Source organism: Scleropages formosus, chromosome 16, assembly GCF_900964775.1.
Source record: "Scleropages formosus chromosome 16, fSclFor1.1, whole genome shotgun sequence".
Lineage (NCBI taxonomy): Eukaryota > Metazoa > Chordata > Actinopteri > Osteoglossiformes > Osteoglossidae > Scleropages > Scleropages formosus.
Window position 1 is genome coordinate 20,667,180 of NC_041821.1, and position 25,798 is coordinate 20,692,977.

The 25,798-nt window shown below is 45.5% G+C and overlaps 2 protein-coding genes across 2 annotated transcripts; both read left to right on the plus strand.

Moving 5' to 3' along the window:
- Positions 1 to 3,761: 3,761 nt before the first annotated feature.
- cct4 (chaperonin containing TCP1, subunit 4 (delta)) lies at positions 3,762 to 9,976 on the plus strand. The gene is made up of 13 exons (XM_018750706.1): positions 3,762 to 4,079; positions 5,054 to 5,106; positions 5,194 to 5,283; positions 5,510 to 5,618; positions 5,836 to 6,100; positions 6,762 to 6,894; positions 7,013 to 7,152; positions 7,370 to 7,466; positions 7,583 to 7,693; positions 7,895 to 8,025; positions 9,025 to 9,259; positions 9,375 to 9,488; positions 9,806 to 9,976. Exons 1-13 carry the CDS (start codon positions 3,965 to 3,967, stop codon positions 9,818 to 9,820), a joined length of 1,608 nt encoding a protein of 535 aa, XP_018606222.1. The 5' UTR covers positions 3,762 to 3,964; the 3' UTR covers positions 9,821 to 9,976.
- An 874-nt stretch (positions 9,977 to 10,850) lies between these two features.
- fam161a (FAM161 centrosomal protein A) lies at positions 10,851 to 23,003 on the plus strand. Its single transcript, XM_018750757.2, has 7 exons — positions 10,851 to 11,086; positions 13,385 to 13,659; positions 13,989 to 15,242; positions 15,553 to 15,720; positions 16,504 to 16,603; positions 17,120 to 17,298; positions 22,545 to 23,003. Exons 1-7 carry the CDS (start codon positions 10,934 to 10,936, stop codon positions 22,864 to 22,866), a joined length of 2,451 nt encoding a protein of 816 aa, XP_018606273.2. The 5' UTR covers positions 10,851 to 10,933; the 3' UTR covers positions 22,867 to 23,003.
- Positions 23,004 to 25,798: the final 2,795 nt, after the last annotated feature.

Consider the following 25,798-nt stretch of genomic DNA (forward strand, 5'->3'; position numbering starts at 1 on the left):
CGGGTTAACGTGTATCTTTTTTACTTGTTTATTTAATAAATTTATTTTTTGGAGAGGAGAGGGATCTTGCGTAATTTATTTATTTCTTTTTTGGTTACGCGTAAGCTGCCCCGTCTTTCCCACTGCAGTTCAGTACTCAGATCGCTAACGTCAACTCGATCGCCCCCTCGTGGCGAAATGGTTTCATGAAACGATCTGTCACTTACGAGTCGCAATAAAATGACACGTCACGTGTAGCACGAGGCACTTGTGTTTCTGTGGCATCCAAAACTACGAAGCGTATGACTTTCATATTAAAAAAATCTTTCCTAATTAATTTAACTTATGTGAAATTCCCTGCAGGGATTCATACTGTGAAAGTTCCCATGCAAATCTAAACCTGTAACACACTCTGTATTGCAATTTTGAAATGATTTGTATGAATGTTTGACTTTTATCACATTCCCCTCCAGTTAGGGCAACTGAAAACATCCATTACTGTAACTTATAACACATATGTAAGTGGAATAAAAACAAAGACCAATGCCAAACATTAGGCATTACTTTCATTAACACTATCTTTGCACCGTGTTATCACCAGCTCCTTGTGTATTAACCATGTTGAAAGAAATATGTTTCTTGTGTTTTTAGGAGCAAACAGTCTGAAGGGGCCGGTGTGTTTATGTCTATGGTTGATTTGGTCGGCTGATCCTTGAAAGCCCATTAGAAGACACCGCAAAAGGACAGCAGTCATTCGAGAAAGTGTTCAGAGACCCACTCTTATGAAGAAGGTGCTGAGTAAACACACACACACACACACACACACACACACACATTTTCAGAACCGCTTATCCCATACGGGATCGCGGGGAGCCGGAGCCAAACCCGGCAACACAGGGCATAAGGCCGGAGGGGGAGGGGACACACCCAGGACGGGACGCCAGTCCATCGCAAGGCACCCCAAGCGGGACCCAAACCCCAGACCCGCTGGAGAGCAGAACCCGGTCCAACCCACTGCACCACTGCACCACCGCACCCCCCTTGTTGAGTAAACATTCTTTATAAATCTTACATTGTTCCTCACCTCATGGAAGTATACACACACACACACACACACACACACACACACACACACACACACACACACACATTGTCTGAAACCGCTTGTCCCAAGCGGGGTCACGGCCATCCGGAGCCTAACCCAGAACACAGGGCTAGGGGGGAGGGGACACACCCAGGACGGGACGCCAGTCCATCACAAGACACCCCAAGCGGGACTCAAACCCCAGACCCGCCAGAGAGCAGGCCCCAGCCAAACTTGCTGCCCCACCACACCCCTCCCCACTGTAATATACACTCTACTTTATTTTACATGATTGGTGGGACTGTGATACAGTTCTCGAAGAAACAGCTATCCCCATCCAGTGCCTATGTTAAAAGAGAAGAGTCCTGTCACTACCAGCGATGAGTACTTCTTGTAACACACACACACATTTTCAGAACCGCTTGTCCCATACGGGGTCGCGGGGAACCAGAGCCTACCCGGTAACACAGGGCGTAAGGCCGGAGGGGGAAGGGGACACACCCAGGACGGGACGCCAGTCCTTCGCAAGGCACCCCAAGCGGGACTCGAACCCCAGACCCACCAGGGAGCAGGACTGAGGTCCAACCCACTGCACCACCACACCCCCCCTTCTTGTAACATTTAATGCAATGGCAGAGCAATAAAGCTATCCTGCTCCACAGGATGTGGTTCAGCATGCTCATGTAACAAGTTCTTCCGTAAAAGGCAGTTGCAGACATGCGGTATGTCATACATGCAGAATCTGTAAAACACTCCCAGAAATTGACTCACTGGTCTCCAGGGCCTTTCCGCTATTGCCTGAGCTCCCCCGGCTTCTTCTCCTGCTCCGTCTGCTTCCACTCAAGCCACTTTCAGTTCCTGCCTCTGGTTCATGTTACTGTCAGGAGCAGGTTGGCTCTCGTCCGAGCTTCGGCTCGTTGTCCTGTGTAGGTGAACGAAAGGCATTCAGGGCCTGCAGGTAAAGAGGCAGGAGTTACATCGATGGAAAACCCACATCTTACAGAACTGCTCTCGAAGAATATGCGGCCCTTTGGTCTGGCCACACTCTCAGGATGGCGGCAGCGGTGGCCAGACTCCCCTGACTGTCATTCCCTGAGCTCCTACTGTCCGAGGGCCCGTGGCTGAGCCTGTCCATTTGGTCCACCTCCAGGGTTCCCATGATTAGTAAATGATGATGACTGTCACTTCAGATAGGAGGACAGGGGGAACAGTTGGAACAAATACTTCCCATGATTCCCTAGACCTGTGAGACACTAGATGTAGAGGCAAAACCATCTCCAGTTTATCTTCCCACCTAATACCAGCATCAGGGTGGCGTGGTGGAACAGTATTGTGGTCTCACAGTGCCTGTGTGGTGCCAGAAGATGTGGGTTCAATCCCTGCTCAGTCTGTGTGGAGTTTACATGTTCTCCCTGTGTTTGAGTGGACTTCTGGTGGGTGCTCTGGTTTCCTCCCATACTCCACAAATATGCTGTACTGGTGACTTTAATTTTAAAAAAATCCATCCATAGTGTGTGAGTGACAGGGAGAAAGTGTGTTTCACTGGTGTGTGGATGAGTGACACATTGTAAGTAGTGTATCTAGCCCTTGGCTGAAGAGGGTGTGGGCTGATAACACTACGCAGCGTTCATTGGAAGCTGCTTTAGAGAAAAGTGTCTGCTCAATGAGTAAATGTAGCATGCATTTTTGTTAAAGCTCCAAGGTCCATAATGAAAAATATACTTATTAATAAAAACACAGCAATTACCCAACATATCAGATGTTTCAGAGCAGAAGATTCATGCAGATCTCTCAGCCAAGCTTTTAGGTAATTGATGGGGAAAAAAACCACATACTGGCAGACCTCCTGGATATATCCACACAGGAGGGGTTGGCAATCACTGCTACTTGGACCCCCAGAGGTTCATTTTTCTCCTCCTTTTCTCTTTGATAGTTTTTGTTTTCCTCTCCTCATTTTCCATTTCACTTGTCTAACACCTAACTGTATCTTTACCATGACAGCCAAAAAAATTATCTGGATCTCTGTGCAGTATTTTCTGGAATGTTGTTCGGCACTGTGTGTCTCTACTGAGAAGAGTGCTATATAAAAATAAATTGACTTGAACATACGCTGACATATTCAATGTTGATCTGAGTACAATTTCTCTCATCACTGACAAATTCATTTTATTGAAGATTTTACAGTCAGTGTACACCATGTTAATAAATAATAAGAAGTATGTGATAAAGTCAAAGTCAGCTTTATTATCATTCCCACAAGATGTTCAGTACATACATTGGAGTGAGAGCATTTCTCCTGGACCACGGTGTGACAGAGGACAACATACACATTTACTACTACACTAAATGCTGTGCTGCACTTTAATTGGGTCGTCAGCTGGAGCCATACTGAATTTCTGAATAGGCTGTGATATAATAAACATTCATGCTTGAGATTAAATTGCTCATTCTGACTAATTTCATCATTTTTATTAAACTATACAGTTAATAGTTATTCCAGATTTCATCTTGTCATCGAGGAACTTCTAATAACTGTTTAGCTCGACTTAAATTCTTATAAAAAAAAAGACGTGTAGGTAGTTATTTCCTATTTGTAAAAGCTCAAAAACAAAAAAGGCTTGAGAAACTAAAAAAATCCCACGTCACAGGAATACGGCATTTTTAAGACAGCTGTGTGACGTAATATTGAGGCGACAGGAGCAGATGGTGGGACCTTCCTTTCCTTTGTCGCGTCTTCTGCTTCTGGAAGTTTCTGAAACAGGGCGGCTTAAGGTGCGTGAACGATCGGGGTGCGAAAGGAATCTGTGTCCATCCTGTAAGTGTGGGCCCGGCTGGGGATCTGGAAGATATCTACTCCCTGCGAAAAGCCTGTGTGTTCCGTGTGGACGAAAATAAGCCGCCATGCCTGACGTCTTGAGCAACGCGAAAGCGTCTAACGGGAAGAACAAAGGAGGCGCCTATGTGGACCGGGACAAGCCGGCACAGATCCGCTTCAGCAACATCTCGGCCGCCAAAGGTGACCGGGCGACCCGCACAGCGGCCGTCTTCTTTTTATTGCAGCTCCTTTTGTGTCTTCAGCGAACGTGAATAAAACGTCTCCGCGTCCAAAGTCACTCGATTGTCATAATTAATTATATAATAGTGGTGCTGCTTCCTTGTTCCTGTATTAACCTTCTCACTTGTTTTCCACAGTTATTTCCCCTGTCCAACCCGTGCACGGCTCCCATTTTAAATTTTATTTTTTTTTAAATATAATTAATGTTAGTAATTCGTAACATTGTACGGATTGGTGCAATTTATTGCAATATATTATGATTTTATTTTAATTGTTGATTTTACTGTAAAGCGGGGTTAATTTCAGGAATTTTATTCTAAGACAGTCTGAAGTTTAGATTAATTTGCTTTTTGCATTTATTTATGTTTAAAATTGTTTATTTACACAGCTGGGGTAATTTTTACTGTATGGATTTAGGGCAAGTACTTTGTTCAGGGTTACTTCAGCAGAAGATGGGATTCTAACCCAGGCCCTTCATTCAATTGACAGTCAACAGGTCTAACTGCTGTTGCACCTCTCCTGTTTTTCTTTTTTTAAATTATAGTTTGGTTTTAATTTTATATTGGGCTCTAAGATTGTTTGAAATCTCACACACACATTGTCTGAAACTGCTCATCCTAAGTGCGGTCGTGGTGAGCCAGAGCCTAACCCAGCAACACAGGGCGCAAGGCTGGGGGGGGCCACACCCAGGATGGGATGCCAGTCTGTTGCAAGGCACTCCAAGTGGACCTTAAACCCCAGACCCACCAGAGAGCAGGCACAGGCCTAAACCGCTGTGCCACTGCACCTCCCTTGTTTGAAATCCCTGCACACAGTATTGTTTGGAAAATGGATAGCACAGAGCATGGGAAAGGAAGACCTCTCTTTGCTTTCAAAGAGTTGCGCTTAGTAAAATCTCTATGCAAGACTGACATTATCCTTTTCTCCCCTGACAGCTGTTGCTGATGCCATCAGAACCAGCCTGGGCCCCAAGGGTATGGACAAAATGGTAAGACTGTCTGTCATGCCCTTCATGTTGTCTCTATAGACTGCTGGAGGTGTCTCAAGGGCTGCTTTTGCTCTGATTCCATTGCAGATTCAGGATGGGAAAGGCGATGTCACCATCACCAATGATGGAGCCACCATCCTGAAGCAGATGCAGGTTCTGCACCCTGCTGCAAAAATGGTATGTGAAGGAAGTATGAAGAGTTAAAAGTTGTCTCTACTTTGCTGCTGTCAGTTCACTGTCCACACAATGACCTGTGAATACTTGAGTTTGTCCAGGTTTTGTTTAATGCACCAGAGCAATATAGGTATTAGGATTTCACAGCTGTTACAGTTTAGATCACAGTATGTTATGGAGTTTCATGAGTTTGTAGAAATGTGTATGTAGCTGTCACTGTTCTCTGCAGCTGGTGGAACTGTCCAAAGCCCAGGACATCGAGGCTGGAGATGGCACAACCTCTGTGGTGGTAATTGCTGGAGCCCTCCTTGATGCTTGTAACAGACTGCTCCAGAAAGGTAGCTTTTCTCAACCTTGTTTTACATTTGGTTAAGCAATTAAAATGTGATGTGTCATATTTGGCGGAATGCGCTTTGTGTTATTTTTGTCATATAACACCATGTCTTACTGGCATGCTTTCGTGGATAGTAAACTGTAGTAGAAAATGGATTAATGTTTTTTCGTAGTTCAGTTTTATTGTTTGTCTGAAATAATGGAATGATATTTCTGTTGCAGGTATCCATCCGACCACAATCTCAGAGTCATTCCAGAAGGCTGTGGAAAAGGGAGTTGAGGTGCTGATGAACATGAGTCAGCCTGTGCAGCTAAGTGACAGGGAGACGCTGCTCAACAGCGCCACCACTTCACTATGTTCGAAGGTGGTTTCCCAGTACTCCAGCCTGCTGGCCCCCATGAGTGTAGATGCTGTCATGCGAGTCATTGACCCTGTTACGGCTACCGGCGTTGACCTACGCGACATCAGGATTGTCAAGAAGCTTGGGTAAGAACCATGGTCCTGCAGCGAATGTGGCAGTTGTAGTTGTGGGCAGGGTTGAGCCCATCGTGAACCAGCAGATGAAGTAATCTGAGGTATTCTGGGATACTTTTCCCAAAAGCATTCTAGCATTATGGTGATTAATTCTCATGAGATTAAAGATATCTTTAAAACTTTGGGAAACAGATGCTGCTCAGCAGGGAACTCTAAGGGGCCTGTGACACAACATGCCGTGATTAGGGGTCTGTTTTACAAAATGTTAATAGATTTGATGAGACATTCTTCAGGTTTGGTGTTATATAGAAACCTAAGCCTGTATTTGTAAACTAACTACCTAAGGTAAACAAATTTTAATCCATCTGCTCTGCATAAAGTCTTCCTGATGGCTGTTCAGTTCTTTAGCACATTCATCAATAAAGTGTTTCGAGATACGTGAAGGAAAGTGTTTTTACATGTATTTTTTTGGATCTCATCATAGACGCATATGAAGACTCAAATAACAATAACCAAGTTGCACAAATTGTATTTTCTGAGATGTATGTTGCTTTGGGGAAAAGCGTCTGCTAAATGAATAAATGTAAGTTTTATTACTGAGGTTGCAGAGATGTGGTTTCATAGATCTAGTGGTCCTTTTATTCTTTGTTAATACTGGGTATTGTAACTGCAGAGGGACCATTGATGACTGTGAGCTGGTCGACGGACTGGTGCTAACTCAGAGGGTAGCGAACTCCGGCGTGTCTCGGGTAGAGAAGGCTAAGATCGGCCTCATCCAGTTCTGTCTCTCTCCTCCCAAGACTGATGTAAGTTTGGCATGACCTGGTGCCACCAAATCCTGTCAAGGTCATAGGAGTAAAGTGCTGGGAAGAGCTGAAATATATTGAGGGGAAAGCTGTTGAAACATTTTGTGTTCTCTTGCAGATGGACAATCAGATTGTGGTGTCGGACTATGCGCAGATGGACAGGGTGTTGCGGGAGGAACGAGCCTACATTCTCAACCTCATCAAACAGATTAAGAAGGCTGGCTGTAATGTGCTACTTATTCAGAAGTCTATTCTAAGGTAATTTCCATGTAAAATGATGCATCTGGAATTTTTGTACAGTGGATCAAATTGCATGCAGAAAGTTTTTTTTTTTTTTTTTCTTATTCTGTCGTCTATGTTTTGAATATAATACCTTTTAAGGTATGCAAAACGTATTTCAATTTTGAATGTTTTATCAAGATGACAAATGTTTTTTTTTTTTTCCCAAGATGCAAAAATCATTGTCTTTTTACAGAGATGCACTTAGTGACCTGGCCCTGCACTTCCTAAATAAAATGAAGATCATGGTTATAAAGGACATTGAGAGGGAAGATATTGAATTCATTTGCAAGGTAATGGAAAGAATTATTGATTAGACAGTTTGACATTCTTATGGAGATTTCATGTATCCAAGCTGAAATGTGGTAGAAAATTTTGGTAGAGAAGCTGACTGAGAATTTCTGCACAGACTATTGGAACCAAGCCCGTTGCCCACATTGACCAGTTTACCCCAGAGATGTTGGGCTCTGCAGAGTTGGTGGAGGAAGTAAATTTGGATGGATCTGGAAAGCTAGTCAAGGTAATTACTTACATTTTGTGTGTTTTCACATAACTGCTTTTAATGATTTTTTTTTTTTTTTTTTTTACATCTAATTTAGAGATTTGTGCAATTTTATTTATTTAATGTTTAGTATATTTTTCAGATTTCACAGGTTACGTATAAAAGTAATTGTATGTATTATGTATTTCACGAGTTAATGGTGTGATTTCTCCCATACAGATCACTGGCTGTGCCAGCCCTGGGAAGACTGTCAGCATTGTGGTGCGTGGGTCTAACAAGCTGGTTATTGAGGAAGCAGAGCGTTCCATTCATGATGCCCTCTGTGTCATCCGCTGCCTGGTGAAGAAAAGGTACTGGTCAGAAATTTGGATATCACTGCATATATATTATAAGTGCAGATAATGTCTTTATTCCATGATGTGGGACATTTCTTAATGGTTAATTTATACATATATTTGAATATGTTCCATTTACTTGTTTGTTTAGCTTCCACGTTTATTTAAATTGACTTGCTCTTTCATCTGTATATACAGCATGTTTTTTTTATCAGTTCTGTAAGCAGCACAGGGTCACAGCAACATACAAAGACAGTATACCGAGAAATTGCATCCACATATATGGAGCAAAGGCTTGAGGTCAAAAGATTACAAAATATCACAGGAAGCATCTAATACCTCCCAGACATTCCAGAATTCATTACAATTGTGCTGTGGATTAAAAGTTAATTGTGTTTATTAAGAAGAAAAATTTGAGCACTTATCACCACATTTACAGTGGTAATTTCTGGTGTAATTTGGATTACTGTATAACTGAAAGATGGATGGGGACAAATCAAACTTCTTGTCATAGGTTTTCTGAGTGTTTGCATGAGCCCCATTCCAGTAAGCTTGTATCTTATCACATTCCTAGAATAACTGATGAAAGTGGCCTGAAAGACTTTGTATTTAAGACAGCTGGGATATCCCAGGGAAGCATCCTGTGAAGACACATTAGAGTAAGGTAGTTTGATTACAAATGTGAATGAGCTTGATGTTTCATTCCTGGATGCATGAGGACCTGCAGTCGGAAGATTTTAGCACATATAGATCACCATTCATAAGCACCAAAAGACAAGTAAAGGTCCTGTTTTCATGTCTTCCTACATAAGAACCAGAACTTGACCAGAACCTACTTGATAATACAGTGTATAATGTAGAGATCATGTACAGCATGGTATTTTTCTGCCAAATTTTTTTTGGCTGAATACCTATATCTGTGGTTTTACAGCAGGAACTCTGGTAGGACATGACTGGGAACTCAGAGATCCGTACTCCTTGGTCCTTACCTGTATCCTTTTCTGTGCTTTACAGAGCTCTGATTGCTGGTGGTGGGGCCCCTGAGATTGAGCTGGCCCTGCGTTTGGCGGAGTTCGCCAGGACCCTTGGCGGCATGGAGGCTTATTGTGTTCGGGCATACGCTGATGCCTTGGAGATTATACCTTCCACTTTAGCTGAGAATGCTGGGCTCAACCCAATCTCCACTGTGACGGAGCTGCGCAATCGGCATGCCCAGGGGGAGAAGACTGCTGGGATCAATGTCCGCAAGGTGATGTTGGGGGGTTGTCTGCATTTTAGGTAGAAACGGGTGGACTCGGCCTGTTTTCTCCCCCCCGAATCTTTTTACAAGTGTATTCATGTTTGCTTGGCCTCTTTCTCTTTAGGGTGGCATCTCAAATATTCTGGAGGAGCTAGTGGTCCAGCCTCTCCTGGTGTCCATCAGTGCCCTGACACTGGCCACCGAGACAGTCCGCAGCATCCTCAAGATTGATGATGTGGTAAGGGGCCTGTTGGTTTTTCATGTAAATGGAAGAGTTTGCATGGATGTGTGTTTGTTATATTTTAGATAGAAGCAGAAGCTGTTTTTACTGTCCAGTTGCACATTAAAATAATTAATGCAGTTATGATTTTAAATATTGAGCCTGTTTTTAACTTCTGCTGTTTTTCACCAGCACTTACACTACAGAAATTTGTGTTGTAGGCAGTGGTTATATATGTAAAAGGGAGTGGTTCACTCCACTTGATGTGTTGTGAGAAATTTCAGTGAAGCAGTAAAAGCTGCTGTCATACCTCTTTTGTTTTTTGTGTTTTGCAGGTGAATACTCGATGAAGAGTGAAGGTAGCGTAGTGAAGAAACCAGTGAGAATAGCTCAACTTGCATCATGTTGCCACCCATTATTATGCGAGCGAGCTTGTGAAATGCAATTTGCCTGTCATCTGTACTGGTTCTGTGTTACCTTATTTAATAAATAGGTTTTTTTCCAAATTCTTATTTTCCAGTTTTTTTCCTTTCTCAGTTGTTCAGTTGCACTTAAGTCATGACAGTATAAATTACTTCTTTGTAAAATGGGTAACTGCAAATATGCTGGTACAATTAAACGTTGACATGCATTTCCTGTGGGTCTGTCCTTTCTTACGTATAAATGTATGTCTTAGGAAGTGTACTGCGTGGTTAGAAGTGACACTCGGTGGTTTGCACCATATTTTGTCATCACTTGTTTATTTGGATGATCCCACTGCCGAGGACAACTTGCAATGCTTCCCCCCCCCCCCCCCTTCCCCCAATGTACTAATATTTCTCAGTTTCTACTGCACCATTTCCGTGTAATTACTTGCTGAGAGGGATTTGAACCAGAAACCTTCACATTACAAAGTAACTGTGCTGCTGCGATAGGCCCTGCTGCTCCATTGTTGGTTTGTTTCTACTTGAGATGTATTTGTATTTATTCATGGAGCAGATGCTACACCCAGTATACTAGAAAAGTGTTTTGCAACAAACGTGAGTTTTACAGAGAGGTTCATGTAGTTGTTTGCAGTCATCCTCAATTTCTGTTCACATCACAACACTTGCGCTGCGATCCCCCTTAATCTGAGAATCTAATTAGTTGGTCGTTTCTCATGTCGGATACTGAGAGTCAGGACAATCTCCTCTGCAAATGCAGCTAAGCCTTGGGTGAACATATGGAGAGAACTCCTTTAAACCCGCGTGTAAAGTCGCTAAAAGTCATATGGACGCTGCTGCTCTGTGGAGGACGGTGCAGGGATGCACTATTCTGCGAAACGCTTTTTGGGGAACCTTTTTGACCCTTCAGACGATCCATCGTTAGCGGAGTTGCTTGGTAACAGGCTCAGACGCCGCAAGAGAACCCGCGGGAGCTCCGCCGTATGATCGACACCGACCCCGTTCGTTTCTGCCGCTCTCGAGGCAGAGCGGAAGGACCCAATGGAGAACTCGCACCGCGCGAACGTCCTGGTGACATCGTGCCTGAAAACGCCGGTGGATCCGCACACCAAGGCGCCCTTAGCGCTCTACGAGCGAGAAAAGACGCTTCCGTACGCAGCGGAGCACATGGGGCAAGGAGAGCGGCCGGAAGAGGTACAGCGACTCACTAGTGTGACGCATCCATGGTCCGCTTCTTCTTTGTAAATTATGCGCGCAGCTGCTGCTGTTTGTCCTTGTTGGCGCTGTCTCGCAGTCTGTGGGTCGCTGGTTTGAATCCCCTCCTGCTGTAATGCGCTTTTCAAGACATACACAGTTACAGTACATCATCATCACCCTTCCAGAGAAAATCATTTCTTCAAGCAGCTGGAAAAAAGTGTAAAACCATACATGTATTTAACTGCTTATCATTTAACTTACACCAAGTTCTCTTAGGTAGTACTATTTGTAATCCCTTACATCCATACACTTACATCATCAATCACATCCATCCAAATATTTACTTATTTTTGTACTGAAAATTATTATCCTGTAGATCAGTGAATGTATGTCAATGTCTTGACTGAACACATTCTACATTTTTTTTTTTAATTGGCTGGCCCTACTTTCCAAAGCGACTTACGATGTTTTACAAAATTATGCTGCTGGGTAATTCTTACTGGTGCGATTTTGGGGATAGGTACCATGCTCAAGGGTGGGATTCGAACCTCCGACCTTCAGATCCCAAGGCACCAGCTCTGTATTTGTGCTGATGTTTGACGTCTCCCGTCCATGTCCTAGCACCCGAAAATGTACTTGGTGCTAATGCAACAGTTTCTTACAATGTTTTTGAATACTTAGAATACAGTTTTGTGCAGATGGCAATAATTTAATCATTTCTGAAAATGGCACCTGTGGCCTGAGCACTGGGCTTGAAAATGGGGAGTATCACAATTGTTGTTGGTCATTGTATAGTTTATTTCGTATACAGATCATGTCTTCAACCTTTGTATTATTTGTAAATATGAGGTAAAGATAATATTATTATTACTTATTTCATTTGATTAGATGTCTCTGTTAAGTTTCAGGATTGAGGTTAACAGCCCCAATCCTCTACAAGATGTGACATGTGTAATTGGTAACTGATCTGAGCTACTGAAGGTGTCCCTTCTGCTTTGCTAAATGGCACTGACTACCTTGCACCATGGTAATCTACCTTGTGTTAAATCACAGACCCGTAGCCATTAATCACTGTCCCTTCCCGGTTCACCGCCTGCCAATGAGATTTTGTAAATGAATTATTTCGGTTTGTCTCCAGGGGACTTTTGAAACGACTCTAAACAAGAAGATGGACCAAAACATGCTTTGTAAAGCTAAAAAAAAATGACGCCTTGTTTAATGATGTCAGGTTCGCCTATTGACGCTGCTGAACGCAGTACTCCAGTCAAGGTCTGCGAAGTTTTACGTCTACGTCACTGAGACATCGTGTCCCAGGAAAGTTAATTTAATGACTTTGCAAAAATAATTGTGTCATGTTCATCGTTTTCTGCGGAGTTATGCTTGGAATTATTTTTGTATGTTTAAAATCCATTGGTGCAATGCCAGCTGCACTTAGTGACATTGCAGGCCCTTGTTGTGTATTGACCAGGCAACTGTTTATTCACCCCGGGTGAGGGAGTTCAAAAGACGGCATGCAGTATCTGCCGTGTGCTGGGGAAGCACATGTTCCCCAAACATCGGTCACTCATGTCCACCTCCTGCGGAATGCCATATGGTCCCTCGAGCAGCAGACACAGCATTAATGAGCTTATGCGTGTGATTTAGCTCCCGAGAGCAGACTTTCCTTGTCTCGTACCAAATCTTGCTTGAAAGCCAGCGTTTTATCATTACGAGTGTAAAAAAGGAAATGTGTTGACACCTTATCGTGAAAAGAAAATGTGAGAAGTTGAAAACATCATCAGGCCGGCAGGGCAGAATCAGCCATATTTCGTTCTCCTGTGCCCTCTCACAGCCTGAAACTTTAGCAGTTTTTAGTTTTGGTGTTTTAATACTCGTTGATCTTGATTTATATTACTTTATTATCTGTCATCTTTTCTGCTGAAAGCTGTGGAGACACACATCTGCCCATCATCAGTTGCGTTAAGAAGCCTGTAGGGGAGGGTACACCCCAGACACAATAGCACTTGCAAGGTAGGCATGTGGAGTAACGCAGACTACCGGGGTAATTTAGAGTAACGAGCCTCATCTAAATACTGTCTCTTTGGATTGTTGGAGGGAACCCGAGCGCATAGATGAAATCCAAACGAACATGCAGGGAAATGCAAACCCTGAGCTGTGAGGTAAAGACAGCACTTGGTGTTCCATGTAATTGTATTATATGGCAAACGGGCAAGTCGCAGCTGAATGCGGGCAGGTACGGTGAAACAAAGTTGTTAAAAAGAGCAGGTTCCATAAGTTTGCATTCTTTTCTGTCAGACGGAGTGTGACTCAGACTCGGATTATGGGGACGGAGCGGGTGAGGCCCGGAACGCAAACCCCCTGATGATTAAGGACTGCAGGGTGTCGGGGAACCACATCAACCTGCGAGAGTTCTACTTTTCCAATGAGGAGTACTACAGGAAGCTGGAGGAGCTCAAACGTGCCCACTTGCAGACCATGGCTGAGCTAGAGGAGATGTACCGGGACAAGATGGACATCAAGGGGACGGCAGCTCAAGAAAAAGAGTGCGGGAGTCCATGCACAGCTCACAGGTCCAGCCCGCATCCGTGTGTAGATGCGATACTGTATGTTGAGAACTTCTCTGTAGCTTTTCAAGTATGTGCAGCCACTTACTGTCATTTTTGTGTTTTTTTTTTTGTTTTGCAAAGGGCCGTCTTCATGCTCAGTGGGGGCCACATAGCTCTACATTTATTTAAACCCGTTGTTAGGAGACAGTTAATAAATTTTGTGCTGGCATACAGTGAAAACCTACACTTTCTTCATAGCCTTGTGGGGTATGATTTGACACAGTACGGTATATGAAAATATGATGATATTATATAATGCCTTGAATGAGCTCTTCTGAAATGTCCCATTTCAGATTGTGCTGGACAAAGAACCACTCGGTGTCGACGAACTTGCGCAAAGCCTTCTCTGCTGCAGAGCTCAACCAAACAGCTGGCTCTGGCTTGTCTGACGCTTCGGAAGATGGCCTGGCAGACAACTGCGGAGAGGGTGACGGGGGGAAGGGTCTTCTCCTCTCCCCCAGGGCCCAAATCAAAAAGATGTGGCAAGACTTCACAGTTGGCGAGTTGACTCCTCGCAGTCGCCATCCCTCCTGCTCCTCAGTACAGAGCCAGCCTGCGGAGCAAGGCAGTGGTGCTCTCAAGGGCAAATCCAAGATCAGGAGGAAGAGGAAAGGTGTAGAGCAGTGCACCGAGGCCTGGAGGCCCAGGGCGACGGTGCCCAAACCGTTCCAGATGACGGTGCGCGAGGCGGAGAAGAAGCGGACGAAGGTGAAGTCCCGCTCGGAGGTGGAGCTGGAGAACGCCCTGCTCAAGAAGCAGCTGGAGGAGCTGACGGAGTGTCAGAAGAAGTTCCGTGCCAGCCCTGCTCCTGCCCACATCTACCTGCCTCTGTACGAAGTGGTCAGCCAATGCAAGGAGGAGCGGCGCCACTTCTTCCGCAACCAGAACCTCAGTGTGCTGGCTGTATCCCAGAAGCCCTTTAGCTTCCTGGAGCGGGAGCGCAAAAAGAAGGAGCTGAAGGAAGCCCAGCTCCAAGTCACGGCACCCAAGGAAGAGAAGAGGTGTTTCAAGGCCAAACCAGTGCCTCGGTCAGTGTACGACTCCACGGTGAGCGATCGGATCAAGGAGGACCAGCTGTATCGCGCCATTAGGATGCAGATGCGGGCCCAGGAGCTGCTCTACAGTTCCTCGATGCCACGCAGCATGCTGGCCAAGCGGCTGAGTGAAAAACGGAAGGATTCGCGGGAGAGGACCGCCGAGAGGACAGCAGAGGCTGAGGCTGACTTCCGCCCCAGAATCAACGGGGCCGTGCCCGACTTCGATGCCAGCTACCGGAGGTTCCAGAGGCAGCTGCGGAGCAAGCGGGATGTGAAACCCATGACCGTCTGCGAGCCATTCCAGCTGAGGACCTCCCAGATCGCGTCGCATCGGGACCGGATCCTGGCTGACATTGAGGCGGAGCGGACAAGCCCTCGGGTGAATCGCTGGCCCTATATTGGCCCGACGAGAACCACGAGCTCCAGCCTCTGCTCATCCCTCTCAGGCAGCCAGGAGCTCCTGCCTGCCAAAATCACAGACGCAGCCAGAAGGCGCCAAGAGGCTGTAAGGTAACAGCTTGCAGTAGCAACAGGGTGCCAGTTGTCCCATGTGCTGTTTACTGTAGTTTACAGTAGCTGCGGGAGTTGACAGAAATTATTTTCTTGTGGAGCTAGGAAGTTTTCTGTGCGAAACCCGTGTGTCTACGTCTCGAAGAGATCCTCCTTTCCTCGTTCTCCTGCGCCGAATGTAGCCTTAGCCCATCCCAGGGTATTCAGTTCCTGCTCCCGTTTCCAGTGGCGGACCTCCTCGGACTTCCCTCGCATCCCCCTATTGCCTCCTCCTGTACCCCTTCAGCGCCAGTCTTTTCTCTCCGAGTAGAAAGACACTCGAGCAGAGGAAGAAGGCCGAGGAAGACGAAGAGCAATGGAGAGAGAAGCGGAGAGAGAGAGAGAGAACGCTGCAGAAACTGATCACGAGGCGTGCTCAGGCTAATGACCCTCACGTGGCCCTCTCCCAGACCTGCCAAACTAAACTCAAGCAGTTCAGGTAACGGAGAGCTGGGAGCCGACTAAAAACCTGAATGTGAAACGTTCCCCCCCTTAATGGATCAGTATCGCAAAGAACAAGATTAAAGGCCACCTTCAAGGAATTCTCTAAAACGTTAACATCCAAACCCTTTTCAACTTAATGGCTTTTTTGTGCAACTTTCAGTAATCAAATAAATATATTACTTCCAAATTATTTGCAAATAGCTCGGAAAAAGCTTTTTGAACAAATTTCAAAAAAGTAGGGGAAAAAAACTTCATCATGAAGTGTTTTAATATGTCAAAGATAAAACCCTAGAAAACGTGACCCTGTATATCACACAATGTCATGCAATCAATTTCACGCCTTTAATGTTGAAAGTATTGAATGTATATACTGTATTTCACAGATATTGTGACATGACATCACGTTTAATAAAACTGTAAAATGAAGTATGGTAAATATTAACTCTGATCCTTTTACATCACCTGGTTGCCTTCATTATAACATGAATTGAGATAAATAAAATGACTTGGCCAAGATATGAACGTTTTCCTTGATTCAGTGTCAGCTTCCCAATTTGACTAGATACAAATATATTGAGATTGCAGCTAAGATGTGTTCATATTTTTATGAGACCAGCATATTGTGACCCATATGGAATGGTATGATCACGATGGCGTGACCTTCGAGAACGTGGCTCTCCTTTTGGAGATGTAGCTCTCTGCATTTGGGTCCCATGTTCCGCATTTCCCACGGCACTCGTGAGACAGGAGTCATCGCCAGCCTGTGTGTTTGGAACAGGAAGCAGGACCTCCAGCGAAGGAAGGAGTACAGGGAGGAGATGCAGGAGATTCGGAACAGGGTGAAGGAGAGACCTCTGCTGCTCGAACAGGTGACGCAGGTGAATCGACTTCCTCTCTCTAATATTTTATGCTTACGCAGTTACATAAGTGTTGTCTGTCATTCCGATCCAGAGCTCAGAATTGTAAGATTTTTTAAATTTTCATATTTGTTAATTCCTATATTGTGACAAAGGTGCAAGATTCACCAACGTCATTTTAATGCCGTTATAGGCGCATAGACTGTAAATGAGAAAACTACACCTGAGCAACGTTTGCCATTACAGGGAATCATGAAAGTCACTGCCAACGTGAGAGAAATCATAATTTGCCAGTTATTAAAACTGATTATTTAAATGTGAATGGAATGAAATTGTGATTTGCTGGGTGTAGTGTCACAGAAATGAGCAGAAAATTAAAGTTCTGAATCCCTCCAATGTTTTTTCGTACGCCAGTCAGTTTTACCACGCCTTGAAGGTCTACGTCGTGTGATGTAAAGCAAGTCAGTGTGTCTGAGATGTGATGTTCAACGAGACCGAGTCTCATCAGCTATAATTAATATCGTGTGCCCTATCCAGAGGAATGCCAAGCAAGCTGCGGAGAGGCGCTTCGCTGATGCACTTCGAGGATATGGACTAAGTGAGGATTTTGTCAGCCGCAAGGCACCAAAGTCACGAGGTCAACTGCAAGGTCAACTGCCAGATGAACTACTTGATGAGTCCCTTGGTGGATCATCATGTACTTGGGATAAACAGAGGTAAGGTTCACTTAAACTTCTGTCTAAGAGAGAATTTACTCTAGAAAAAGCAACATATAAAACAGCCTATTTGACTTCAGATTATCCATCCATCCATCTTCCTCCGCTTATCCGGGACTGGGTCGCGGGGGCAGTAGTCTAAGCAGATCCCCCAGACTTCCCTTTTCCCTCAAACCTCCTCCAGCTCCTCTGGGGGAACCCCAAGGCGTTCCCAGGCCAACTGGGAGACGTAGTCTCTCCAACGTGTCCTGGGTCTGCCCCGAGGCCTCCTCCCAGTGGGACATGCCCAGAACACCTCCCCAGGGGAGGCGTCCAGGAGGCATCCGGAACAGATGCCCGAGCCACCTCAACTGGCTCCTCTCCATGCGGAGGAGCAGCGGCTCTACTCCGAGCTCCTATCGGGTGACTGAGCTCCTCACCCTATCCCTAAGGGTGCGCCCAGCCACTCTGCGGAGGAAACTCATTTCTGCCACTTGTATCCGCGATCTCATTCTTTCGGTTATGATCCAGAGTTCATGACCATAGGTGAGGGTAGGAACGTAGATCGACTGGTAAATTGAAAGCTTCGCCTTACGACTCAGCTCCTTCTTCAACACAACAGACCGGTACAATGACCGCATTACTGCGGACGCCGCACAGATCCGTCTGTCAACCTGCCGCTCCATTTTTCCCTCACTCGTGAACAAGACCCCGAGATACTTAAACTCCTCCACTTGAGGGAAGAGCTCCCCCCTAACCCGGAGGGGGCAATCCACCTTTTTCCGACTGAGGACCATGGTCTCGGATTTGGAGATGCTGATTCTCATCCCCGCCGCTTCGCACTTGGCTGCAAACCTCTCCAGTGCACGCTGTAAGTCTTGATTCGATGAAGCCAACAGGACCACATCATCCGCAAAAAGCAGAGACGAGATCCTGCAGCCACCAAAACAGACACCCTCCGTTCCCTGGCTGCGCCTAGAAATTCTGTCCATAAAGATAATGAACAGAATCGGTGACAAAGGGCAGCCCTGGCGGAGTCCAACATGCACCGGGAACAGGTCTGACTTACTGCCAGCGATGCGAACCAAGCTCCTGCTCCGGTCATACAGGGAACGAACAGCCCGTAGCAACGAGCCCTGAACCCCATAATCCCGAAGTACCCCCCACAGGATGCCACGAGGGACACGGTCGAATGCCTTCTCCAGGTCCACAAAACACATATGGACTGGTTGGGCAAACTCCCATGAACCCTCCAACACCCTAGTGAGGGTATAGAGCTGGTCCAGTGTTCCACGGCCAGGGCGAAAACCGCATTGCTCCTCCTGTATCCGAGGTTCGACTATCGGTCGGATTCTCCTCTCCAGTACCCCAGCATAGACTTTCCCAGGGAGGCTAAGGAGTGTGATCCCCCTGTAGTTGGAACACAATCTCCTGTCCCCCTTCTTAAAAAGAGGGACCACTACCCCGGCCTGCCAGTCCAGAGGCACCGTCCCCGAACTCCACGCAATGCTGCAGAAGCGTGTCAGCCAAGACAGCCCCACAACATCCAGAGACTTGAGAAACTCGGGGTGGATCTCATCCACCCCCGGAGCCTTGCCACCGAGGAGTTTTTTGACTACCTCGGCAACTTTAGCCAGGGTAATGGACGAGTCCCCCTCCGAGTCCCCAGCCTCAGCTTCCTCTACGGAAGGCGTGTCGGAGGGATTGAGGAGATCCTCAAAGTACTCCTTCCACCGCCCGAGGACATCCTCAGTTGAGGTCAGCAGCGCACCACTTCCACTGTAAACAGTGTTGGCAAAACACTGCTTCCCCTCCTCTGAGTCACCGGACGGTTTGCCAGAATCTCTTTGAGGCCGACCGAAAGTCTTCTTCTGAACTCCTCACTGAACTCCTCCCAGGCCCGAGTTTTTGCCGCGGCAACTGCCAGAGCCGCGCTCCGTCTGGCCCGCCGGTACCCGTCAGCTGCTTCAGGAGTCCCATGAGCCAGCCAGGCCTGATAGAACTCCTTCTTCAGCTTGACGGCATCCCTTACCTCCGGTGTCCACCACTGTGTTCGGGGATTGCCGCCGCGACAGGCACCGGAGATTTTATGGCCGCAGCTCCAAACCGCCGCCCCGACAATGGAGGTGTGGAACATAGTCCATTCGGACTCAATGTCCCCAGTCTCCCTCGGGATCTGGTTGAAGCTCTGTCGGAGATGGGAGTTAAAGACCTCTCTGACAGGGGCCTCCGCCAAATGTTCCCAACAGACCCTCACTATGCGTTTGGGCCTGCCAGGTCTGTCCAGCTTTTTCCCCCGCCATCGAATCCAACTCACCACCAGGTGGTGATCAGTTTACAGCTCAGCCCCTCTCTTCACCCGTGTCTCCAAGACATATGGCCGAAGATCAGAAGAAACGACTACAAAGTCTATCATCGACCTCCGACCTAGGGTGTCCTGATGCCAAGTGCACTGATGGACACCCTTATGCATGAACATGGTGTTCGTTATGGACAAACCGTGACTAGCACAGAAATCCAATAACAACTCACCACTCGGGTTCAGATCAGGGAGGCCGTTCCTCCCAATCATGCCCCTCCAGGTATCACTGTCGCTGCCCACGTGGGCGTTAAAGTCCCCCAGTAGAACGACAGAGTCCCCAGTGGGAGCGCTTTACAGCACGCCCCCCAGGGACTCTAAAAAGGCCGGGTACTCTACACTGCCGCTAGGTGCATAAGCACAAACGACAGTGAGAGACCGTTCCCTGACCCGAAGGCGTAGGGAGACGACCCTCTCGTTCACCGGGGTAGACTCCAACACATGGCGGCTGAACTGGGGGGCTATTAATAAGCCCACACCAGCCCGCCGCCTCTCACCCTGGGCAACGCCAGAATAGTGGAGAGTCCACCCTTGGTCGAGAAGAGTGGTTCCAGAACCCAAGCTGTGAGTGGAAGTGAGCCCGACTATATCTAGACGGTATCTCTCAACCTCCTGCACTAGCTCAGGCTCCTTCCCCGCCAGTGAGGTGACATTCCAAGTCCCAAAAGCCAGAGTTGGCGCCCGAGGTTTGGGTCGGCCGGGCACTCGGCCCCGACCACTGCCCAAATCACAACGCACCAGCCCCTTATGTCCTCTCCGGCAGGTGGTGAGCCCACCGAAGAACTTAAGATTATATTGTACATAACATTGTGCAATATGTTAGTCGTTTATAAGGGTTTTTAATTTGAACCTGTAGAATTGTATGTGCAGTTGAGAGAATGTACTTTGCAACAGCTGGATTGTGACAACATTGTTCAGCTTGTTAAACGTAAATGTGACAGTTTCCAATCAAACAGAAGTCATATAAAGATATCGTCAAAATCTATTTTAATACATTATAATATAAAATTACAACTTGGGACAAATAGGGTAGTATCAGGACAAAGTATATTTTGCTAATTTTGAATTATAGTCAAATAAAAAAATAACAATAAATGAAGAGCAAATGGAAAATGAATAAAGGTGTATGCCATAATTATCAATATGTAAGGTTGCAAAGAAATGCATTAGTTCTAGTAAAAAGCAATGCAGTTTTGGGGTAGTACTGCTCAGTTTTTGTTTATGTACATGAAATTTTGCATGTATAATTACACACACACACACACAGAGTCTGAAACCGCTTGTCCTAAGCAGGGTCGCGGTGAGCCAGAGCCTATCCTGGCAATGCAGGGTGCAAAACTGGAGGGGAGGGGCTGCACCCAGGACAGGATGCCAGTCTGTCACAAGGCATCTCAAGCGGGACTCGAACCCCAGACCCACCAGAGAGCAGGCATAGGCCAAACCCGCTGTGCCACCACAACCCTCCATGTAAAATTAGAAAAGACATATTCTTTTTATTTTCATAGTGCATAATATTGTCTTTGAAAGCAAATGAGTAATTTGTCCCATATCCCTATCGTGATCCCTGTCATATTTAAAGATCTGAGAAGCTTATTCTGTCCAAAATATATTTAAGATACTACATACAAAGAATAAATTGACAAAAGTTTACTCACTTTGGTCTCACAAAAGACACATTTTGTGCATTTGTGAATTTATGGAGTAAAGAATTTATAGGATACATGGTGTCAAGAAATTTAAACTGTATTTCTTTCACTTTATTAGAAATATACTTAAAGGGTATAAGCCAGGTGTTTCTCCAATTACATGTTTTATATGAAAATTAGTGCTGATACTAAATGTAGCCTTTAGCCCACACCATTTTACCCAATACACCACCTGCAGGGAGTCACTCACCTCTGCAGTGACTCACTTACATGGGTCGTTTGGTTCCGTAGTGATTAGAGCTGCTGTCTTTGAACCCACAATTTGTAGGGTCAAATCCCATCTCCAGCCATAGTACCATCGAACAAAGTACTTAACCTAAATTTCCCCAGCTGTATAAATGGGTAAGTAATTGTAGGTCACTTAACATAGTAGGTTGCATTTTCAGAAAAGTGTCAGGTAAATGAGGGGGTGTGGTGGCGCAGTGGGTTGGACCACAGTCCTGCTCTCTGGTGGGTCTGGGGTTCGAGTCCCGCTTGGGGTGCCTTGCGACGGACTGGCGTCCCGTTCTGGGTGTGTCCCCTCCCCCTCCAGCCTTACGCCCTGAGTTGCCGGGTTGGGCTCCGGTTCCCCGTGACCCCATATGGGACAAGCGGTTCTGAAAATGTGTGTGTGTGTGTGTGTGTGTGTGTGTCAGGTAAATGGATAAATGTACACACCTGTGGAATGCACCATCTTTCACAAACACTGCAGCCAATTTAGAGTCACCAGTTCACCTGAAACGCATGTCTTTGGGCTATGGGAGGAAACCAGAGCACCTGGAGGAAACCTATGCAAACGTGGGGAGAACATGCACACTCAAAACAGAAAGAGCTGGATTTGAACCCACATGAAAATGCACAGCCCAGGTGCAGTGAGACAGCAGCGCTACTTGCTCTCCCAGTGTTGCCCTCATAAGGGGACTATATATATGTTTATAACTTTTTTCCCAGTTCAGTTCCATCTAAAGCCAGCTTAGTTTGCATGATGTTGCATGATGTCATGCAACATGAGTCAAATGACTTTTTACTAGTTGAATCAGCCCAAGTGACAAAATTGTAATTGAATATATCATCCCATCTGTTATCATTTACATATTCAAATGTAAATGCATTATACTGTTTTTGTTATTCTATATTGAATTTACAAAGTTCTGCCATGTATTTTAAGGAGTCAGAGTTGACAAAGTACCTGCCTTTAACATGAGATGGTTTCCTCTGGTCAGCGATGGGGAAAAGGATGAGGCTGGCTCTTCTGTGGGCACAGAGTCCTATCCAGATGACTACCCAGAAGATTACGAAGACTTTGACGACCGAGATCTGAAGGAAGGGCTGCAGCACGAAGAGGAAGACGAGTACGATTATCTGAAAAACCCAGAGGATGCTGAGCGCAGAGCTGACCAAAGTGAGCAGGAGAGGGAAGGGGATGAGCTCCCTGGGGAGGAAGAGGGACAATATTTGGGCCAGGAGGATGGGCAAGAGAGGGAACAGTGGAATGATGAGGAAGAGAGCAGGCAGAGCTGTGGAGACAATGTGAGAACCGAGTAGCATAGAGGCAAAGACTGAAAACAAAGACGAATCTGACTCTACTCATCGTTTCTCACATAACATCTGGGCTCAGATTCTTCCAGTATCTTGCTCTGAAGACACAGAAAAGACACAATTTCTCTCTTAAGTGAATGTAAAAAAGGAAACTTGACTGCAAATTAGTTTCTTGATTCCAGATTTAATTCCTAACTAATATTCCCTTATTGGTGTTGATTAACATGTAAACAGTAATTGTTAAATGTTGACTTACATGAAGTTACTAAGAAACATATGATTCTGAAATACTCAAAAGGTGATGCTTCCGTTTCCATGTTATACTTCTGATCCTTATGTCTTACCACATATTTGACATAATTTACCAATACTCTCTGATGTATGTTGAATAATTTAATTTTTGAACTTTTTATTAGTGCGACATAAGTGGCACTGCACTGGTAGTGCTGACTGGTCTATACTGTAGAGTCCTCAGTTAAAAAATACTTAATTTTGAAAACCTGGCAACAACTATTCTTGACATTTTTTTCTAGATTTTTAATTGTATTTGTACATTTATACTTTATGTTCAAGATTAGTTTTATGGTGTGCTGCTTGTAATGAAACAAATTTGTATTAACAACCAAATTCTGCTGAAAAGTCTCAAGGAAAACTGCATGTATTGAAACAGTGTAAATTTGAAATTGTCTTCCTATAATAAATACAATGTCCTCCTCACAAATTCCATTTCAAAAAGTGAAATATTTTTGAAAATTGTTCTTCCCCTTACTGTTATTAGTGATGTCTCAAAACGGCTGCTCCTAAAGTGATACAGTAAAACTTACCCACCTGTATAAAAAAATAAATTATTATAAAAGTCTGAACTGCCTGTAGGGGATGCGGTGGCGCAGTGGGTTGGACCGCAGTCCTGCTCTTTGGTGGGTCTGGGGTTCGAGTCCTGCTTGGGGTGCCTTGCGACGGACTGGCGTCCCGTCCTGGGTGTGTCCCCTTCCCCCTCTGGCCTTACGCCCTGTGTTGCCGGGTGGGCTCCGGTTTCCCGTGACCCTGTGAGGGACAAGCGGTTCTGAAAATGTGTGTGTGTGTGTGTGTGTGTGTGTGTGTGAACCGCCTGTCCCATACGGGGTCGCGGGGAGCCAGAGCCTAACACAGGGCGTAAGGGGACACCCCCAGGATGGGATGCCAGTCCATCGCAAGACACCTGAAGCGGGACTCAAACCCAAGACCCACTAGAGAGTAGGACCCAGTCCAACCCACCGTGCCCCGCTCATTGTAAGTCACCTAGAAGAAAAGTGACTGCTAGATAAATTAATGTAAATGTTAATGGAACACTACCTAACCAGGACATTCCTGTACTCCCTCCCTGGTGAGCTCTTGGTATTATTTGTGATAAAAGTCAAATCATACAATGTCATTTGTAATGATATTGCTTTTATTCACATTAAAATTTTTTGCAAATGAAAATCGCAGGAGAATCCGGGGATCAGAGGGAATTTTCGTCATATGTGATTTGATCAAAGTGCATATTTTGAATTGAAAAACCTATGCACCTAATGCCTATCTCATAAGTGAGAGTTAATAGTTTGTATTTTATAAAATTATACAATGGAATATATTTAAACACTTTTAAGACTGCCTTATTCTCTCTTTAAAACTAAGAAGTCCAGAATTTTTAAAAATATCAATTTGGTAATTACACAGGTCCACTGGTATTTTCTCTCGCTACTGTCATTATGACTAGCAGACACATGGGTGGGACAGTCTTATCCCTGATAATTACTGTAAATAAATAATCTGTCAGGACTGTGGAAGGAGTGTGGTCCACCAAACTGCAGAGTAAAACATCTTCATTAGCGATGCCTTGAGATTACACCTGTAGTAGTAGCAGTACTTAAACTAAAGAACTGACATTCAAGACAGTCAAATATAAGGCCTTACATTAATGAAACTTCAAGAAATGTATTTAGTTAAGACTGTGGACAACACACCATATTAAGTAATGCTGAAATATCAGTACAACTCCCTTGCAAATTGTCACTGACTATAACTGACTAGAAGGGGTGCGGTGCGCAGTGGGTTGGACCACAGTCCTGCTCTCCGGTGGGTTTGGGGTTCAAGTCCCGCTTGGGGTGCCTTGTGGCGGACTGGCGTCCCGTCCTGGGTGTGTCCCCTCCCCCTCTGGCCTTACGCCCTGTGTTGCCGGGTAGGCTCCGGTTCCCCGTGACCCCGTAAGGGACAAGCGGTTCTGAAAATGTGTGTGTGTGTGTGTGTGTGTGTGTATAACTGACTATACATCTCACTTGCCATGTATTTTAGAACAACTTTCTAAAACTGCACTCTTGCCAAAATGCACATGCATTCCTGAAAACCCATCAGCCAAACTTTTCCTGCTAATTGCTCTGCTGTCTCCACAATCATTCTATTAACACACCCAATATGACGAGTGGACACTCCTTTGGAATTTCAATACACTTCCCATAATACCCCACTATTTTAAAGCAGCACTCAAAGCAACACTCGCATTCATGAACAGACCAACTGTGGATGCAGATGCATAACTCAAGTCAAAGTCAACTTTATTGTCATGCCACCTATAGCAAAGTTACACATACAGGGGAATGAAGTTTTGTTCATCTTTGGACAAACCCTAACTCTTAAGTGAGTGCCACATAAGACCTATAGCGCAAGACAAGTGCAAATACAGGACAGTGGAGTACACAGGCCAGAGTCTGGCAAAAATATATATAATATACAATATAGGCAGACAATATAAATAATACAGGGGTGCGGTGGCGCAGTGGGTTGGACCACAGTCCCGCTCCCTGGTGGGTCTAGGGTTCGAGTCCCGCTTGGGGTGCCTTGTGATGGACTGGTGTCCCGTCCTGGGTGTGTCCCCTCCCCCTCTGGCCTTACGCCCTGTGTTACCAGGTAGGCTCTGGTT

Excerpts from the sequence above, each read along its gene's own strand:
- fam161a (XM_018750757.2), top strand. The coding sequence starts at position 10,934 with ATGGAGAACTCGCACCGCGCGAACGTCCTGGTGACATCGTGCCTGAAA. Across the intron at positions 15,243-15,552 it reads AGGCGCCAAGAGGCTGTAAG|AAAGACACTCGAGCAGAGGA; the intron begins GTAACAGCTTGC and ends CTCTCCGAGTAG. Across the intron at positions 15,721-16,503 it reads ACTAAACTCAAGCAGTTCAG|GAAGCAGGACCTCCAGCGAA; the intron begins GTAACGGAGAGC and ends TGTTTGGAACAG.
- cct4 (XM_018750706.1), top strand. The coding sequence starts at position 3,965 with ATGCCTGACGTCTTGAGCAACGCGAAAGCGTCTAACGGGAAGAACAAA. Across the intron at positions 5,284-5,509 it reads TGCACCCTGCTGCAAAAATG|CTGGTGGAACTGTCCAAAGC; the intron begins GTATGTGAAGGA and ends TGTTCTCTGCAG. Across the intron at positions 9,260-9,374 it reads CTGGGATCAATGTCCGCAAG|GGTGGCATCTCAAATATTCT; the intron begins GTGATGTTGGGG and ends CTTTCTCTTTAG.